Source organism: Lissotriton vulgaris, chromosome 11 (assembly GCF_964263255.1).
Source record: "Lissotriton vulgaris chromosome 11, aLisVul1.2, whole genome shotgun sequence".
Taxonomy (NCBI): Eukaryota; Metazoa; Chordata; class Amphibia; order Caudata; family Salamandridae; genus Lissotriton; species Lissotriton vulgaris.
Genome location: NC_141699.1, coordinates 746627710 through 746647785, shown reverse-complemented (window position 1 = coordinate 746647785; position 20076 = coordinate 746627710). Strand labels below are relative to the sequence as shown.

Genomic DNA, 20076 nt, shown 5'->3' with positions numbered 1-20076 from the left:
TTTATTACACAAAGCATCCCAGTGACATTAGTTAAATCGACTCTTGGTGGGGTACCAGGCAGTGTGGTATGCTGATGCCAGGAAACATAAGTAACGTTTGTATATGCCATTAAATATTATTGACACTATAACCAACAAATAGAACAATACATTTGCTTTTCTCTTACTTTTTTATGTTACAACCAAACTGCAATTCACCTAAAATTGTACGATCTCATCCAACTTACATTTACATTGTGATGCAGACCATGTGAAAGCAGGAATGAATATTTATGTATAAATCTTTTAAGATAGAGGGGGGTGCAGTGTGCTCCACTTAAATGCAGAAGTTTATCACACATTTATTGACGAAAAAGTAAAAGAACTGAAAACAGATGTTAGTGAAACAATTCTAGAGACGAGTCAACCTAAATTGAGAAACTGTTAAAAAAGAAAATATATATATATATATAAACATAAAAAACCTTGATGGTAAAAAGTTTACAGCAAGATTCAGTCTATCAGAGGGGTACCGAGGTAATGGAGAATGATTTCAGAAAAAATAGGTTGTGTGTGTTCTGGAATTTGCTTAGAATGTTCCCTTTTCTTTTTCCCCATCAAATACCCGATTTAGATATGTAAATAATAGTTGGTGAAATATTTCAGTATAAACTCGGACATTCGATTTTCCACACTAATTGGTGGCTCACAGTGCCTGCAAATATTTATAAGGCTGGAGTGCATTTATTGATAGACAAGTACTCTTGATTACTGCAATGTATTCAACTAATATCAGACAGTACTGTGCACTATCCAATTTATTGCTACATGAAATTTATTTTACTCATGTTACAGTATGCATCATCATAGAAACTCTATTTAGGCAATTTCTGCCCTAAAAGTACAGTAATATTACATTTATATACTCCTTATCGTAAAGTCACAAAATAAAAATAAAAGAGAAAAAGTATAAAAGAAACCAACACTAACCATTTTGGTGTATTAACATAATGGCCACAGAAGTCAAGGAGGTAGCAAAGAGAAGAGGGTCCCACCCCCTCGAAGTAATAACCCATAAAGTACATTGAACATAGACTGATATCTCAACATTAGTGACCTATTACTCAACGTCAATCTGTGGCACGTACTATTTAAAATTATAAATAAACGGAAGTAAAATTTAAAAAAAAATCGCTTCAATTAATACCATTTAAAATCAGGGAAATTGGACTTTAAGTAGAGCGACGACAACTGGAATCACTACTATAACTAATCACAAGATGTCTTCGTATGCACCACATTGCAAATATGAATTTAGCAATTGCAACGACAAAAACCGGAGGGGTATCCTGTTTTAGTTTCCTATAGACCTCTCTGTAGTTTCAGTATGCTATGCATAGTTGCAATTGTTATCTTTTAGTAGGCTTTGCAGCTCTTTATAAACTCTGTAAGAAAATGTCATGCTTTGTAATTGAGCACCAAACCACCTCAAAACTTTTATACTGATGGATCTTCCACCTAATAAATTGAGTAGTCGCTACAGTATTGATATGGTTTCAGAAACCTATTTTTCTTTTGATGTTGTCATTCTTTACCCCACATAATTTGTTTTGATCTTCTCTTGTTGCTAACCTATTTATCTTTAAACCAAGGTACTCTTGAAATGGTCTTAATTGGTATATAAATGGACACCTGAACAGTAGGTTCTTAAAGAATTCTCTGTAGACCCTCTCTATCTGCATTTCAAGACTTGTAGATGCGCATGTTGCCTCCCCTTTTAGTTGATTCAGGTATTCTCTGATTTAAGGACACTTCTTACTTATTCATCACTGGTCCAGATGTGGTAAAGTCTGTCACCAATGAGGATGTGACACAAGAGGATCTTGGAGGTGCAAAGACACACACTGCATTGTCTGGTAAGTAGATGGTAATTAAGAATATCATACATGGTTATTAAAATACTGGAGTATATGACACATACCTCCTAAAATGTTCTCTTGTTTCATTTTCCTAGTTTAGTAACTGCAGTAGTTTATTTTGTTATTTAACTGTTAATTAGAAACTGCCTTGTATTCAGTCTGAATGTTTTTGTTTTCCCTGCTGCATTTTAATGATAAGGTATTAATGTTAACCAAACAACGTGTATAAGGAAGCGTTGGGTGCGTGGATGAAATGAGGTGTTTTTTGTTTTAATCTGACCACTCATTTTGAAATCCGCTTAATCGTTTTGTTTTTGCTCGTCTTATTGCACTTATTTTTCTCTTCTTTCGGTTACTTTTAAGCTCCCTTCTGTGGTTTCAGTGCCAAGTCTGATAATCTGTGAAGTAGAAGGCAAAAAGTCCTATAAAATCCATTGCAATAATTATTACAACAGACCAAAGCATCCGCCAACCCCATAGGATCCTGAATGGATCAAATGGAAACCTTGTATAAATGAAGGCTGTAACTATTTGGAAGAGGTCCCATGCCATTTGTCCTCTCACTCTCTGAAGTAAATCATTAGTAAAAGCTACTAGACAAGAAAATCGCATTCAAGAGTGAAACGATTAAAAATGGGAGGTCATTCTTCTGTATAGATTGTACAAGTTGCTGAAACATTTTCCAATCATCATTCCAAAACAACCAATATCTAGGTACACATACTATTTTCTTATTTATGCGTTCATCTTTTATTGAGCTTTTTACCAGGAGGAACATAATAAGGTATTTCCCTTTAATCGAACCTTGCTGCTGTGCTGTGTTGCCAATGTGGGAGACCTTGCAGCAGAATCTGCAGAGAAGAATTGTCTCTAGCTGCTAAACACAACAGCCGTGTGTATAGTAGAGACTCAAGAGTGAGGCAGCAACGAATGTGAACAACATCGCTTTGCTGTTTAAATAGGGAAACTCTAGCAACAGGGAAGGTAGAATGCCTTTGGTCTAGGAACATGGCATTGGAGGCTACAGCATGTTGCTTTTCTTGTAACTGGTTAAGAGTTTCTGCCACACACAGAAGGATTAGGCACATTACCATTACTATGAGTGATGTAGAGAGAAAGAAAAGTTAGTTTTCTAGAGTTCATACAGCAGAAGCGCATATACACTCCATATCGCCCCAGAACAAATTCTGTGAAATTAGAGAAATGGCCGCTGAATTGAAAAGGACTTTATCCACGATTATCGGGTCAAATAGTCGGAGGACTATTAAAAATTAGAGTAGCCTTAAGAAAATACAAATATATAACCATTTATTTTACTTTAATGTGGTTTAAAACATCCTGTTTACAAATGGGTATTGTGTTGTGAATGGGCAGAAACATACCCAATGTAATTATCATACTTGAGCCAAAACAGTGGCTGACTATCCAACCACTTAAACTGAGGTTCATGCACATTGCTGAGTGATAAACCAACAATTTTGTCGAGAAAAAAACGCTATAAATGTTTCAAAAATACCATCTCAGAATTTACACTGTGCTTACATGATTAGTGGTATTAGACATGAAAGACAGAAGACAAGTATGGTAACTGACACTTTATATATCCTCTGATCTCAGGTTGGCATAGTGGGGCACTCCTTGCAAAAGTGTAGGACCGTGTCAGTCTGTCCTATGTAAAGCAGCACCTTTACAAACCCAGATATCCACAAGTGTCTATTAGAACATATAGCCCAGAAATGGGGCATTGGCACCCGTTCACTGTCCAAAAGAGAAAATCGCCAAGCTGGAAACTGAAAGAGATGGGCGCATCAAGTTCCTACACAACATGCTGCAATGTTTTCTACTGAGAAGACATAATATTCAAGAGCACCCGTGTTGCATATAGTTTGAAGGGAAATTAAAAGTTTGTCTATGGTTGATGGCAGTGGAAGTAACTCACAGAGACCACATTTATTTAGTGCTCTTTTTTGATAATTTAGCTTCTTTTGGGTATGGAGGAAATGAAAGGGTAAAGTGATGTTTGGGTATTTCAAATTGATTCTGACAGATTCAAAGTGGCAGGAGTGATTTTTGATGTCTGTGATATTCCTGAAATATAGATTTTAATTTTGCTCCTGGACCAGGTAAAAGGTGTGCCGCAAATAATTGTAGTATTAGAACAGAGCCACCCAATAATCCCCCCGGGACTGGGTTAAGTTAACAGTATAAGCTAAATGTCCAGGAAGGAATCATTCAGAAATCTATTTATCAAATTTTTTTTTTAGTGTCACGTCCGTGAACACTTAATTCAAATGAGGCGACCAGAGGGTTTCACAAGAAACACTAGTAGTTGTATCAAAAAATATACTCTTTTTAATATTTTCTTTTGGTATATAGATAACCAATTATTTGGACAATCAAAGTCTGGCAACAAAAGTACTACCAGTCAGTACAACAAAGTGATTTTGTAGTACAGCAACACCTTCAGCAGAATAATGTGGATACAGACAAAAGACCACATATAAATCAAATATACAAAGTACAATTCACACATTAAATTTTAAATGAATTGAACGTTATATTGCGTGACAGGTGTTAAGCGTCGACGTTTCGGTCCTTGTCGGTCACAGAGATCCATAGGACCATCTTCAGGACAACACAGTTGCACAGGAGAATCTAATAATAAAACATATATATATACATATATACATGAAACCCTAAGGTACAAGGAGTAGTATACTCAGCTCAAAAAAACAATAAAGTGGTAAAACAAGTGCCACATCACTAAACTACATGCACAAGACCAACATGACTACATGCACACAACCAATAAGCCATAAGTGCAAAATTGTTGACCAGAACACAGGAGAGTGACCAATCACCACACCACTACATAGTGAAGGTAGACATAATCTGTCAGTGGTAAGCCAAGAATCAAAACAAAGCAAAGCAAGCCCAGTGACGCCCTATGTATCATTCAAAAGGTATATATACTATATGATACTCACGTCGATCAAACGCCAAATAGGTCGTTCTAAAAAGTAATGTAATTAATCAGACCGGTTGCCTTCTCTTATAAGCTTACAATAATAAACACCCGTACACCGAGACACCCAATCGTAATGTAAAAAAGCCAACTTACAAATCACTAAGGCCACCTGATGCCCTGTAAATATTAAAAAGAAGAGGGACATACTAGTCACGATGCTCATGGGGTCAGATGTCGACAAAGCCAGTATAATTACAATCTAGGGGCTGTGGGTACTTACTAGTACAAGTCTTCAGCTACGGCTCAAAAAGTCCGTGTCTCAGCACTAAATCCGAGCAACAATCTGCTAGAGAGCATTTCCCGACTAAAGACGCCAGAAACCAGTGACGTCATACCGCTCAGAAACGTGGCGGCCATCTTAGAACGGTAAAGTTGCATACAATAAAGCGTGTAAATGGCTAATTAAACAATGAAACAACAACAGTACACAACCTAAACAGAGTAGTGTTCACTTTTCCTAAAGCGATATGCGGAATTAAGACTAAAAATTCGCTCAAAAGGCAAATCCACAAGGCAAATCCATCGCGTCTGAACAAGACTGATACATAAATGACTGACACACAGCCGTGTGTACAAATAAGGACTCAGTAAATCTACAGGGATAGTAGCAACTAGTGAGTCGTCAGCGAAGAGTAGCCAAAGTATGCCATTCTATCAAAGAATTAAGACCATTTTCCACAGTGTTACAGAGCCAGATCAATTTATTCTCTCTTTGAGCCAGTATTTTATCAACATTAGGTCTTCTCCTTGTACCTTTTACAACGTCAATCACATACCATTTCATATCCTCTGGTTTGTGTGACATGCTGGTGTAGTGTTCTACTAAAGGAGCAGTACTGACATTACACCTAATGCGCGACTGATGTTGTGAGATGCGTTTCCTAATTTCCTGTGTTGTCTTACCAATATAGTTCAGGGCACACGGGCATTGGATGCAATAGATCACATTTTTCGTCAGGCAGTTGGAGTGATGTTTCAACATAAGTTGTTTCCCATTTATACAGTAGGTTTTTATTGCCTGGGTGGTCTCGCAAGCTGTACATCCACCGCATGGATAGTGTCCCACAATCGGTGCTAAGCCCCATAAATTGGTTAGGGTGTTCATCTTTGGTTCAACATAAGCTCTGACTAGGTGATCACGAAGATTTTTTCCCCTTTTAAATGCAAATCTGGGAATAGGTAATTGAGGTTCTGCTTTTTTAATCAGATGCCAATTGCGTCTGATAATGTTGGTGATTTGTGTAGACTCTGTACCAAATGTTAAAACACATGTAATTGGTTGATTCTTTTCTGTGGTATCCTGAGTTAGGCGGTTTGTCTGCAATAAGGCCTGTCGATCGTAATACCAGGCACGTTTCATCGCGTGCTTGACCAATCGATAAGGATATGAACGCATCACCAATTTCTCTTGCAACACCTTGGCTTCTCTAAAATAATCATCCCTTCTGGTACAATTCCTCCGGATGCGGAGGAACTGGCCAAAAGGGAGATTATCCCGCAGATTGCGGGGGTGGTGGCTTCTATACTCCAATAGGGTATTTCTGGCCGTGGGCTTAGTGTACAGACTCACAGCCAGTGTACCTTCGATATGCATGATGTTCAAATCAAGAAAGTTAATCACATTGGGATTACTTTCCAAGGTGAACTGTAAGTTCACATCTTTTTGATTTAACCATAGATGGAACTCTTCCAATTTTTCTTGTGTACCCTCCCATACCATACAGACGTCGTCAATGTATCTTAAGTATTTGGAGAGATTAGGCAAAAAAGGGTTGTTGTTATAAATTACTCGTTCTTCAAACTGTGCGACAAACAGATTCGCTACGGTTGGAGCAAAAACCGCCCCCATTGCCACACCCTTCAGTTGTGCAAAGAATTCATTGTTAAATAGAAAATAGTTTTCCTCCAGGGCGATCCTAGCACATTCAGTGATAAACCATGTGGGGACTTGGTGAGGACGTGTACGAGTATCTAATATATTACTAATCATCTGTACTGCTTCAGTTTGGTGTATATTGGTGTAGAGACTTTCGATGTCCATTGTAGCCAAGATGTTCTGTGTTGGGCTAAAATGGACACCTTCAAGTTTCACAATTGCGTCTCTACTGTCTTGTGTGAAGGACCTGGTATTACCAACAAAAGGCTTCAAGAAAAAATCGACATACTCTGCCAGTGGTTTTACCAAACTGAAGCAGTACAGATGATTAGTAATATATTAGATACTCGTACACGTCCTCACCAAGTCCCCACATGGTTTATCACTGAATGTGCTAGGATCGCCCTGGAGGAAAACTATTTTCTATTTAACAATGAATTCTTTGCACAACTGAAGGGTGTGGCAATGGGGGCGGTTTTTGCTCCAACCGTAGCGAATCTGTTTGTCGCACAGTTTGAAGAACGAGTAATTTATAACAACAACCCTTTTTTGCCTAATCTCTCCAAATACTTAAGATACATTGACGACGTCTGTATGGTATGGGAGGGTACACAAGAAAAATTGGAAGAGTTCCATCTATGGTTAAATCAAAAAGATGTGAACTTACAGTTCACCTTGGAAAGTAATCCCAATGTGATTAACTTTCTTGATTTGAACATCATGCATATCGAAGGTACACTGGCTGTGAGTCTGTACACTAAGCCCACGGCCAGAAATACCCTATTGGAGTATAGAAGCCACCACCCCCGCAATCTGCGGGATAATCTCCCTTTTGGCCAGTTCCTCCGCATCCGGAGGAATTGTACCAGAAGGGATGATTATTTTAGAGAAGCCAAGGTGTTGCAAGAGAAATTGGTGATGCGTTCATATCCTTATCGATTGGTCAAGCACGCGATGAAACGTGCCTGGTATTACGATCGACAGGCCTTATTGCAGACAAACCGCCTAACTCAGGATACCACAGAAAAGAATCAACCAATTACATGTGTTTTAACATTTGGTACAGAGTCTACACAAATCACCAACATTATCAGACGCAATTGGCATCTGATTAATAAAGCAGAACCTCAATTACCTATTCCCAGATTTGCATTTAAAAGGGGAAAAAATCTTCGTGATCACCTAGTCAGAGCTTATGTTGAACCAAAGATGAACACCCTAACCAATTTATGGGGCTTAGCACCGATTGTGGGACACTATCCATGCGGTGGATGTACAGCTTGCGAGACCACCCAGGCAATAAAAACCTACTGTATAAATGGGAAACAACTTATGTTGAAACATCACTCCAACTGCCTGACGAAAAATGTGATCTATTGCATCCAATGCCCGTGTGCCCTGAACTATATTGGTAAGACAACACAGGAAATTAGGAAACGCATCTCACAACATCAGTCGCGCATTAGGTGTAATGTCAGTACTGCTCCTTTAGTAGAACACTACACCAGCATGTCACACAAACCAGAGGATATGAAATGGTATGTGATTGACGTTGTAAAAGGTACAAGGAGAAGACCTAATGTTGATAAAATACTGGCTCAAAGAGAGAATAAATTGATCTGGCTCTGTAACACTGTGGAAAATGGTCTTAATTCTTTGATAGAATGGCATACTTTGGCTACTCTTCGCTGACGACTCACTAGTTGCTACTATCCCTGTAGATTTACTGAGTCCTTATTTGTACACACGGCTGTGTGTCAGTCATTTATGTATCAGTCTTGTTCAGACGCGATGGATTTGCCTTGTGGATTTGCCTTTTGAGCGAATTTTTAGTCTTAATTCCGCATATCGCTTTAGGAAAAGTGAACACTACTCTGTTTAGGTTGTGTACTGTTGTTGTTTCATTGTTTAATTAGCCATTTACACGCTTTATTGTATGCAACTTTACCGTTCTAAGATGGCCGCCACGTTTCTGAGCGGTATGACGTCACTGGTTTCTGGCGTCTTTAGTCGGGAAATGCTCTCTAGCAGATTGTTGCTCGGATTTAGTGCTGAGACACGGACTTTTTGAGCCGTAGCTGAAGACTTGTACTAGTAAGTACCCACAGCCCCTAGATTGTAATTATACTGGCTTTGTCGACATCTGACCCCATGAGCATCGTGACTAGTATGTCCCTCTTCTTTTTAATATTTACAGGGCATCAGGTGGCCTTAGTGATTTGTAAGTTGGCTTTTTTACATTACGATTGGGTGTCTCGGTGTACGGGTGTTTATTATTGTAAGCTTATAAGAGAAGGCAACCGGTCTGATTAATTACATTACTTTTTAGAACGACCTATTTGGCGTTTGATCGACGTGAGTATCATATAGTATATATACCTTTTGAATGATACATAGGGCGTCACTGGGCTTGCTTTGCTTTGTTTTGATTCTTGGCTTACCACTGACAGATTATGTCTACCTTCACTATGTAGTGGTGTGGTGATTGGTCACTCTCCTGTGTTCTGGTCAACAATTTTGCACTTATGGCTTATTGGTTGTGTGCATGTAGTCATGTTGGTCTTGTGCATGTAGTTTAGTGATGTGGCACTTGTTTTACCACTTTATTGTTTTTTTGAGCTGAGTATACTACTCCTTGTACCTTAGGGTTTCATGTATATATGTATATATATATGTTTTATTATTAGATTCTCCTGTGCAACTGTGTTGTCCTGAAGATGGTCCTATGGATCTCTGTGACCGACAAGGACCGAAACGTCGACGCTTAACACCTGTCACGCAATATAACGTTCAATTCATTTAAAATTTAATGTGTGAATTGTACTTTGTATATTTGATTTATATGTGGTCTTTTGTCTGTATCCACATTATTCTGCTGAAGGTGTTGCTGTACTACAAAATCACTTTGTTGTACTGACTGGTAGTACTTTTGTTGCCAGACTTTGATTGTCCAAATAATTGGTTATCTATATACCATAAGAAAATATTAAAAAGAGTATATTTTTTGATACAACTACTAGTGTTTCTTGTGAAACCCTCTGGTCGCCGCAAATAATTGTATGCACAAGAAATAGCTTGTATATTCAGAGTCAATCAGTGGAATGACCATTTGAACTACAACTCGTGCTCCATTTATTCTGAAACCTCATTGCTGATTTTTGTGCAGTTTGAACATACGCCTTCAGAATATTGTAATGATTAAACAGGATGGCGTGATCCTCCAAGTGAATGTAAGAAATCATTTCTTTTACTTGATTTTCTTCACCGATCTCTGATTTGGCTCGTAAATCATTGATGATAGCCAATATTTCCCAGTGAGATTACCAAGTTGCACTTTACAACCACAATACGGGTGCAAAGGGCAATGCTGGGATTAGCGATACTTTGGAAGTAAACTAGAATTAAACATAATTAATTTTTGTTTTTGAGGAATTAAACTGAGTGCCTGCAGTTGTCACTGGTCATTGGTCCTCCTCCTTGCAGTATGTTTTTCTTCGTTCTCTTCTCTATAGGCTATACCACTATCCACTTTTGCCACTCTTAGCACCTTGTCATACAAGGCCAGGGTTCCATTTAGTCAGCACTGGTTTTCTTTTTTGGTGCGTCCAACCATATTCTGTCCTTCTCACTAAACCTTTCTCCTACATGTTCACAAGCACTGTTCACAACTGTTCGGCACGTTTTCTGCAGGCATGGGTCATGACCCATCACCTAGCCTTCATTTTGCCCTGCTTTAAGGGAGCTCTGGCGTGGCTGTTACAAAACTTCTCCTGTAGATTCCCACAGACTACCTGCTAACATCAGCTGTACACTGCTTTTTTGCACAACTGCCTACCAGGTGAGGAAGTTAGTCCTTAATCCAAGGCAGCCATGGTGAGGGACTACATGCCACACATGTAGAATTATATGTCCAGTACTTGTAAACAGTCTTTGTTCCACTTCCCAGGTGATCAGGATAAAAGGAAAAACTCAAGTTCTGTTTATTGTAAATCAAAAAAGTGAAACCTACACCGCACTGTATGAACATTGGTGCATATGAACAATAGGCAGTCCTGACAATATCAGAATGACATGAGCTATATCAGCACAAGCACCCGCAAAAGTAATATAACATCAGACATGCAGGAGACACAACAGCCTGCAATGAGATAGCATCTGATAAATGGACAATCATTTGTTTAATGACCTCTCATGACTGAGTACAACAGCAAAAACAAGGACAAGAAAGAGGCGTTCACTTATAACTTTAAAGAGTATATAACAAACCTAAAAAGGATAGGTCGAAATTTGTGTTAGGGAGGGCATAAGGAGGGATGATGGTGTCACACGTGAAAAGAGCGGCGTGGCATATTCGCCCCCCTCCCTCCCTGGTCTCAGCCATCACAATAAAGTGGGGTATAAAGGATGATCTTAATCAAAAAGCTGCAGCATCCGGTGTCTCACAGGGCTAAAGCAAGTGAACTCTATGGGCATAAGATATTGAATTAGAGGCCACCGCAAGTGTTGAAACTTTTTCTCTGTTTTTTCCAAATTGTATGATTCTCGTTCCATTGCTAAAATATTCCCAACGCGGGTGAACAACTGCACTATTGAGGGAGGGGCTGTCTGCTTCCACATTAATGCTATAAGCTGCTGTGCGCCTAAGATCTGGTAGCTAGTAAGTTTCTATTCTGCATGCGCCATTGCGTCTAGAGGTGGGCCCTGTTGCACTAAATGACTGAGAGATACAAAGAAGGGAGCGGATAGATTACAACATCTTTAATATGACCCACTAGCTCCTTCCAATACGTGGTAATTAATTTACACAACCATCAAATATGTTGAAAGTCCCCAGCCTCCTCCTTACAGTGCCAACAGAGAGAGGAGGTACCTGGATAGATAGCGGAGAGTCGAGTCGGTATGTGAAACCACTGAAACATCAAGTTGTATACTGTTTCCCTGAGAGAGGGGGAGAGACTGCGGTAGGTTTTGGGTGTATCTCACCACATTGCTTGGGTGTTCTATCTACCTGCTTGATGTTATGCCATGTTGACTGGTAGGTATGTCTGTGCATTGTTGTAGAGTGCTGAAACGTATGGTAAGTGTTAGATATGAGGCCTCTCAAACCAGTGTAAGCTCAGACACGCTTTTCAAAGAGAGTGTAGAGACGAAACGGTCAAAGGACTTCATGACATTTCCTGTGAAAAGGTCACGGAGTGTCCGAGATTACTGGTCTCTCCAGAGGCTGAATGAAAGAGGTGAGAGAGCTGGAGGGAAGTCTGAGGTCATGCAATCGGTGTGTTTGGGGAGGGAAAGGTAGTTGGACCATTCTTAAGACCCACTTTGTTCCAAATGTCGAGTCTGTCCAGGTCGGAATGGCAATGTACGCACTACACAGTCGGTCATGTTCTGGCAGCCATGCTAGGTTCCACAGTGGCTGACACGCTTCCGCTCAAGTCATGTGGAACCACTGCTTCTCACTGTCTCGGACCACCCACTCAGAGATATAATGCAAGTGGGCCGCCCAGTATTACTCAAGACGGTTAGGGCTTGTTAGGAACCCCTCCCCCCCTCCTGTGGTAGCTTCAATAGTGCATTAGCTACCTGGGGTAGTTTTCCGTTTCAAATAAAGGTCCGAATGTCCTGTGGCTAGCGCTGGATGTCATCTTGCGGAATCGGCGTAGGCAGGGCCTGAAAGAGATACAGGACCCGCAGGAGCACATTAATTCTCACAACATTCACACGCGCCGTCCAGGAAATGTGAAGGAGCTTCCATCTCTGAAAGTCGGCAACAATGGAGTGGCGTGGGTGTAGCTTGTTAGCTCAAGACCAAGAGGAGAGCTTGGGGGTGATGTGGAGACCCAGGTATCTAATGACAGCCTGGAACCATTGAAAAGGTGCAACGCATTGCAGGGCTGGAAATTCTTGATCGGGGATAGTCACGTTAAGCACAGATGGCTTGGCCATATTGACCTAAAAGCCCAAAACTTTCTTTGCCTGTCTTTGGTATGAGAGAGATTTTGGCAGAAGCCATCGTGGGTATAAGTCATGTTTCGTGTGAGGAGGCGTTAAATAGCTGCACTAGGTGATCTTGTAAGTTGGGTAGACAGAGTTGATAAAAGCACCTGGGTGACCATCAGGCACTGGGGTTTTACCCAGGGGAAGAGGCCTGACTGCCACTTGTAGTCCCTCAAGAGTTCATCAAGGAGATCCGCATGTCATGGATGCAGAGGCTCCCATTCGTAATTGTATAGGTATGCTTTTATCATCTTTGGGGGTGGTTCTTCCCGCAAATATAACATTTGACAATACTCATGAAAGACCTGGAGTTTCTCGTTCTGAAATCGCCCATCCCCTGTCATCTAACAGCAGCTTACCAATATGAGTCTTAGCACACGCTTGACGAAGCCTGCGAGCCAGGAGTCTGCCCACCTAGTTGCCCCCTTCGTAGTATCGCTGTTTCAATGCCAGGAGTGCACGCTGAGCCCTTCCTGTCCGTTGAGTGCCCAGTTGGACCCGCAGCACTGCAAGCTACCACTTAGTGCGGCGCGAGGAGTTAGCCTTGTTCAGTTGCTTGAATTGTTAAATATCCACTGTGAGGTTGGTTTACACAAGTCTGGGCTCTTGCCACCGTGCAATTGCGTTAAATGTGATTGTACCCTGGATGGTGGCTTTAAAGTCGTCCCAGAGTGTGCAGAGAGTTTTCAGAAAAGGCTTTAAGGGTGAATTAATCAGTAATACCCTTTTGTATTTCAGCCACATCCACGGGGTCACGTATGAGGTGCTGGGGCAGGCGCCAGGGAGGCGGGCTTCTTATGGAGAGGCTATTACCCGCCCATGTCTGCTCTAAATATGCATGGTTACAAATAGAGCTGTCCGAAACCTAGATAGGGAGGAGGGAGGGAGTGGAGAAGGCGTAGTCCATGCGGGAGTAAGAGATATGATGTGTGAGTAAAAAGCATAATCCCACGTGTCTGGGTGATTGTAATGCCACACGTCAACTAAGCCCAGATTCTCAATATAACGTTTGTGGTGAGATGACATGGCCCCGCATGCTGAAATGTTGCCCCGCTGTTGTCGAGAATGGAAAAATTTCCTAACGAACTTCAAGGAAAGTTTCAATTCTGTTAAGGACACAGAGGTGAGAATTAGGCTTTAGCTCTCTTCACTTTAATAACATAAGTTTACTCCAGCAGCCATTTTAAGTTTACAGAAGAATAAACACTAAAGCTACGTCTCCAATGAACACCAGGGAGTGACATCAACATGTTCCATCCAGTAGCATTACAGTCCAACATAACGTCTGGTGAAGGACCCTCCATATTCCTCTTTTTTCCTGCGACAGTGGTCAATCATTATTTTTTTGTTTTTGTTTGTTAGACTCTGCCCCCTGTAACAGAAGGGAAACTAATTTCTTGCAACGGTAATGAAAACCTAAATCATAAAACAAGATTTCGAATTAGCACAGCATGATCCTAAAGCAAAATACAGTTCACATCTTAATTCAGAAGCACGCAGACTTCATATCCTAAACATGTCGTAATTATAACAACACATCCTTAGACCAGGGAACGGGAGAATTTATTCCCAAGAATTTCCAGGGTGGGCTAAGCCTTGCCTCCGTGTCCTTAATAGAATTGATACTTTTCTTTGCGTTAGTTAGGACATTTTTCATTCTGTCAGGATGCAGAGGTGATGATAAGGCTAGTTTAAAGCATATCCATCACCCCGCTTGCCAGAGAGGGAACTGGTCTGAAATAAAATGTCTTGAAGGTGGAGTTATTCGACCAATCTACAGTGTAGAGGGTATCCTCAAGACGGGCTCCTAGACAGAACGCCTTTGAGGCCATGGCCCCATTGAGTGGGCTTCAAAACGGGAAGTATCAATCCCTGCCTCCTGCATGACCCACCTGACCCATCTGGCAATCGTAGGGGACGAAACTGCTTTGTGATGTTTGGTAAGTGCTATGAGGGGTTGTTTCTCTCAATGAGGACGGAAGTTCTCTGTCATAACCTCATAGGCCTTAATAGTGCGGACCACACATAATTTAGGACTGCATCGTAAAGCTGGGTAAGAAACAGATGTAGAATTAGACTTCGTTCTACGAGAAATGTGAAACAAAACCCCTACCGGAGTAAATACTCTACCTGTTATATCCAGGGCTCGGACTTTCGAAACCCTGCGACAGGATAGCAGACATTGGAGCATTGCCAATTTTGCCGACAATTGCTTCTTGGACAGATACTTATTGTGGGGCCAAGACTGAAATAATTCCAAAACTTTATTAACATCCCACAAGGATGTATACTTAGGTTCAGGAAGGACCGAAAATCTATTCCCCCCCCCCTTAACAGTTTTCTGACCAACGGATGTTCTCTAACCGGGTGACCATCCACATGCAAATGACCTGCTGAGATCGCTGACCTCTTCGCATTGATAGATCTATAAGTGAAACCTTGGGTAGACAGACCTTCCAAGAAATTCACCACTTGGACAACATCTGCCCCCAAGGGATCAGTCTGGCGTTTGACACCAACATAACCATCTCAACCAGGCGAAATTGTATTGTCTGTTTGTAGCATCTGTCCTGGCCTTAGCAAGCAAGGAGGAAGCTTCTGCCAAAAGGCCTGCGACTTGTCAACATCGCCGGTAACCCTCCAGGCCATGAGACAAAGAGACCCGGCTAGGACCAGCGGGTGAGGGTTGTCTTGAGGATCTCGCAGAAGAGTCCGATACTGGAGTTGAGGGATTGGAAAATCCCAAGAAAGCTCCATCATCACTGGAAACCAGACTTGAGATCTCCAAACCGGGGTTATCACCACCACCTCAGTGTTCTGCCTGCGTATCTGCCCTGTCAGTTTGGTAATCATGGCGAAGAGGGGGGAAACTCATACGTTTGTTCAATGCTCCAGTCCTGTAGGAAGGCATCCAAGGCTGTCGCCTGTGGATCCGGCTTCCAGCTGCAATACTTGTTGAGTTGGAAATCCAATCGGGATGCTAATAGATCTTTGGAGAAGGGACCCCACTTTTCCTGGATTTACCGAAATATTTGTGGATCCAATTTCCACAGGCTGACATCCCTCCAATGGCGCGAGTGCCAGTCGGCTACCTGATTAGAACTCCCAGGAAGGTGTTCTGCTGACAAGGAAATCTGATTCGTTGGGCAATATTCCCAAAGGGTTCGAGCTGGATCCGACAAGGTCTTCGATCTTGTCCCTCCTAGGTGATTAACGTAGCGTACTGCTGCTAAATTGTTAATTTTTAGCAGAACAGAGCACTTCACCTGTTCCTTGGTCCAACAACAGATCGTGAAGGAACCCACCATCAACTCCAAGCAGTTGATGTGCAAAGACCGTTAGACGGCAGACCATTTTCCGCCTGTTGAGAAATCCCCTCAACGCGCGCCCATCCGGAGCCTCTGGCGTGTGATTTGATAATGAGGTTGAGTTGAGATTCGAAGATTGCTCTGCCATTCCAGGCTTCCATGTGGCCTAGCCACCAACCCATCTCCTCATTCGCCTCGGTTAATAGAGGTATCATCTGGGAGTACGACAGACCATTTTAAAGGCGCTCTATTTTCAATCGCTGCAGGACCCTGTAGGTAAGGGGGTCTCTAAAAATTGCCTGGATAGAGGATGACCGAAGTCCCACTATCCATGCCAACTCTCAAAGCGACACGCGAGTCATTGAGGTTCTCCTCCGCAATTAGTGCAGAATTTTGGATAGTTTCCTCGGTGGTAGACTGAGCGTTGCTTCGGTTGCATTCACCACGAAACCCAAAAACTCCATCTTTTGGGAATTGATCAGAGCTGACTTGCTCTCATTGATAACTAAACCCAAAGAGTCAAGCAGTCGAATCGGGCATTGGTCCATAAACAGGTCGTCGTCGAGATAGATGATAAGTCTCATCCCCTAAGCCCACAAATGTTCGATAACTGGTTTTATCAGCGTGGTGAAACGCCCAGGAAAGGCCGAACGGAAAGGCGGTGAACTCGAAAATGTGGTTCTCCGCACAAAATGGTAGAAACCGCCGGTTTGGGGGAATAATGGGTAGCGCCAGATGTCCTCCAAATCTAGGCAGACCATCCAATCGGAAACTTGGAGCAGGTCTCGCAATAGGTGAATACCCTCCATTCTGAAATGCCGATTGAGAAGCCAAGAGTTGAACTCTTTGAGGTTGATGACTGTGCGTTGACCCCCGTTTCACATTTCCACTAGGAAAATATTGCTGACAAAACCCTGAGGGTGAATCACAGAACGCCCCTTTCCGTGGAAGGTTGTCCACCTCCTGACTCACCATCCCTCTCTGTTCGGTAGGAAAAATCAGGGGAGTGGGCGGATGGGGTTGGGTCGGGGTCCCGTAAAACTCGATGTGCAAACCCTCTATCGTCTGTAACACCCATGCGTCTGAGAATAACTTCCTCCAATTCAATTGAAAACGGGCCAACCACCCCCGATGGAGATCCCCATCGAATCTTGAACTATCACCTTGATTGGCGTTGAAGTTGTCTCTTTGGCCGCCTCTTCCTCCCCGACGACGGGGGTAGGATTTTGTTTGGTAGAAGTTTCTGAATTTCCCCACATCCTTCCATTGGCCACGTCTGGAGTCTCTGCTATTGGAGGCTGTTTGGAATAGGCGGCCGGACAAGCGCCCCCTACCTCGTCCGGCTGAGAGAAAAACACGGGGGAAAATTCTTTTGATGGAGGATTGCGCCTTGTCCAAAGAATTGAAGGTGTTAACGAATTTGCTCAATTCTTTGATAAATGGGTCAGCAAATAATTGTCCCTGGGCTACCGTCCTGCCTCCGATGTGGAGAGTTCCCCTTAGCTTAGGGTCGATCTTAATGAGTAGTAACCTCTTCCTTTATGTGAATATCGTTCAGTTTGCATTCCCCTGAAATAATATAGCACGCTGGGCCCAATTGGACAGCATTTCTGGGGATATGAGGGAGCCGGAGGTCTTGGCATCCTTCGTCATGTCCATGATTTTTGCCAGGGGTCCGGCGACATCAGTAGTTTATCCTGACATGATCGCCAGGCACAATCGATCCCTTTTTTGGGATCGCGTACAAATTTAGCAAGGAAAATGGCCCTCTTGGGATCTGTCTCCGGCGTCGTGGCCACCTTTCCTTCGAGGACAGGATGGGAGCACTCTGCCTTGAGGCAGCCCCTCACTTCCTTATCCATTCGCTTTCTAAGCCGACTGACCATATAGGCCGCCACTTAAGGAGCTGGACACCACTCTGCTGATCTAGGGAGCAGGAGGTCATCTGGATTTAGCAAATCCCCTTGATTGACTAAGGCGGAGTCAGCAGGGAGGTCTGACCCTCCCAGTGACGTGGCCGTCAGGCGCCATGGTCTAGAACCATCTCCCTCTCAATCCGAGTTATTAGGGGAGTCATCCCCATCTCCTAAATTTGTCTGCGGCAGGGAGAGTGGAGCCACCCCTGAAGGACCCAGTGTCTGTGAGTCTAGGATGGGTTGGGTATCCAGAAAGGCCTTAAGGCGTGCGTATGCGTCCAAATGAACCCCAGGGTCATTATTGTGCTTACGTTTGTCCACACTGAACCCCAGGGTCATCATTGTGCTTACGTTTGTCCACACTGTAGGGAGGGACGCAAGGTGGAGTAGCTGCCTGTCCAGGAAGTGGGGGGCCAGGGGCCCAGTAGGGTCTTCCCTCGTTTTGAGGGATTGCTGACAGTGTGCCTGGAGTGCCGCTATTCTCTTCTCCAGTGGGGCCACCACCTGTGTCACCACCTTAAGTATGGAGACATCCATGACCTCGCTTAATTGGTAGTCAGTAGGGAGGGTGGTAACTTCGTCTTCCTCCATATAGTCCCCAACTTCCTCATACTCCATGAGGGTTAATAGTAATCAAGGGGAGGTTTCCCACGTAGGATGAGGGATTCAGTGTCTGAAAGACCAATAAATACTGCAAGTCTTATAGACCAGAAATGTAGGGACTTCCCCCTATATTTTTGAGGGGTAAAGTGCCTGGGGTGTCCCTTTGTTAGTGAAAAAAACAAGAGTCTTACCCCGTAGGGTGTTCCACCTTCAGGCACTGGCTCTTTTGTTAGATTGAAATTCCCTAGACGAGCGCAGAAAACCGTTTTGCTAACTATTTCCTTTTCTTTCTTTGTAGCTAGTGTAGGAAGTTCTGTCACTTTCAGGTCTCTGGGCGCGTGCGCGCTCCTTGATCTTCCCCCGCGTTAGTTAAGGGCCGCCAGAACAGTGCGTCAGTTTCAAAGCCAGAAACTGACGTGTTCCGTCGCCGGGAGGAACAGAGAGTGCGCCGTTCACACAAGGCACAACGGGGGCCCCTTATTGCTCGAAAGACCGCACCACGTAACACAAGCCTATCAGAAGGAACTGCGTAGGAGGTGTAGGGCTCCCGCTGTGGTAATTACCACAAGCACAGCATGAAACGAGTAAGTAGAATACAGTATAAACAATTTAGCAATACTAACATAGCCGCGTAGGAGCGAAGGCATCCGCGATGATAATTATGTCAACAATCACTCACTAAGAGTGGTCGCGGAACTGGAAAACCCCGTAGTTCTCAATATTGTGGAAAAAAGAAATAGAATGCGGAACACTTATATCACTGCTGCTGGACCAGACATATAAGGAGAATCCTTTGCCGCCCACTCGTTCCCGGAAGGAAGAAGCCCAGAGAAAACCCAACCTAAACTCCCTAACATTGGTAATCCATTTGAGGGCGCAATGCAAGAGGAAGCAATACAGTGTGCACCTGCACCTCCCCGCCACTCCTGATTCTCCATCTGCACTCCCACATGAACAAGAGGACAAAAGGGTGGCCCAACTGGTACAAAGTCACAAAGTTTTTCGGTGACCAGCTTAAATTCTGGCAGTTTCCGCAGTGTGATGGGAGAAAGATCTTGGTAGAGTTGAACACTATGACCCCCGGAACAGTAGTTCAGCTTTGCCTCTAGGGGCTTGCAGTATTGTTTCTTTCTCAGTAAAGAAGTGTACTCTGGTCAGGTTGTCCGGAACCACATCTTTGTGTCCGTAGAGCGAGGCTACCCGTTGTGCCCTATCAAGAGTCGGCGAGGAAGCATCGTTGTTTCCTCAAATCGTCTGGAGATCTGCCGTAAAGGATATGATATCATTGCCCTCCACGCACCTAGGCCTCCCCCGGATAGGAATATTGTTGCAGGGGCTTCTATTCTCAAAATCCTCCTGTTTGGCTGGTAGGTCAACGTTTTGCTCTTTTAGCGCAGTTACCCGCCACCATAACATTTCTTGGTCTTCTGACCGGGCATCTATGGTATGT

At 43.0% G+C, this 20076-nt stretch overlaps 1 protein-coding gene across 1 annotated transcript in view; it reads left to right on the top strand.

Moving 5' to 3' along the window:
* Window positions 1–20076, top strand: part of PCCB (propionyl-CoA carboxylase subunit beta) — a 468181-nt gene that overhangs the window by 93803 nt on the left and 354302 nt on the right. Inside the window, exon 7 of the mRNA XM_086943865.1 lies at window positions 1787–1895. Coding sequence (XP_086799991.1) covers window positions 1787–1895 — 109 coding nt within the window. The remainder of the gene's footprint in view (window positions 1–1786; window positions 1896–20076) is intronic.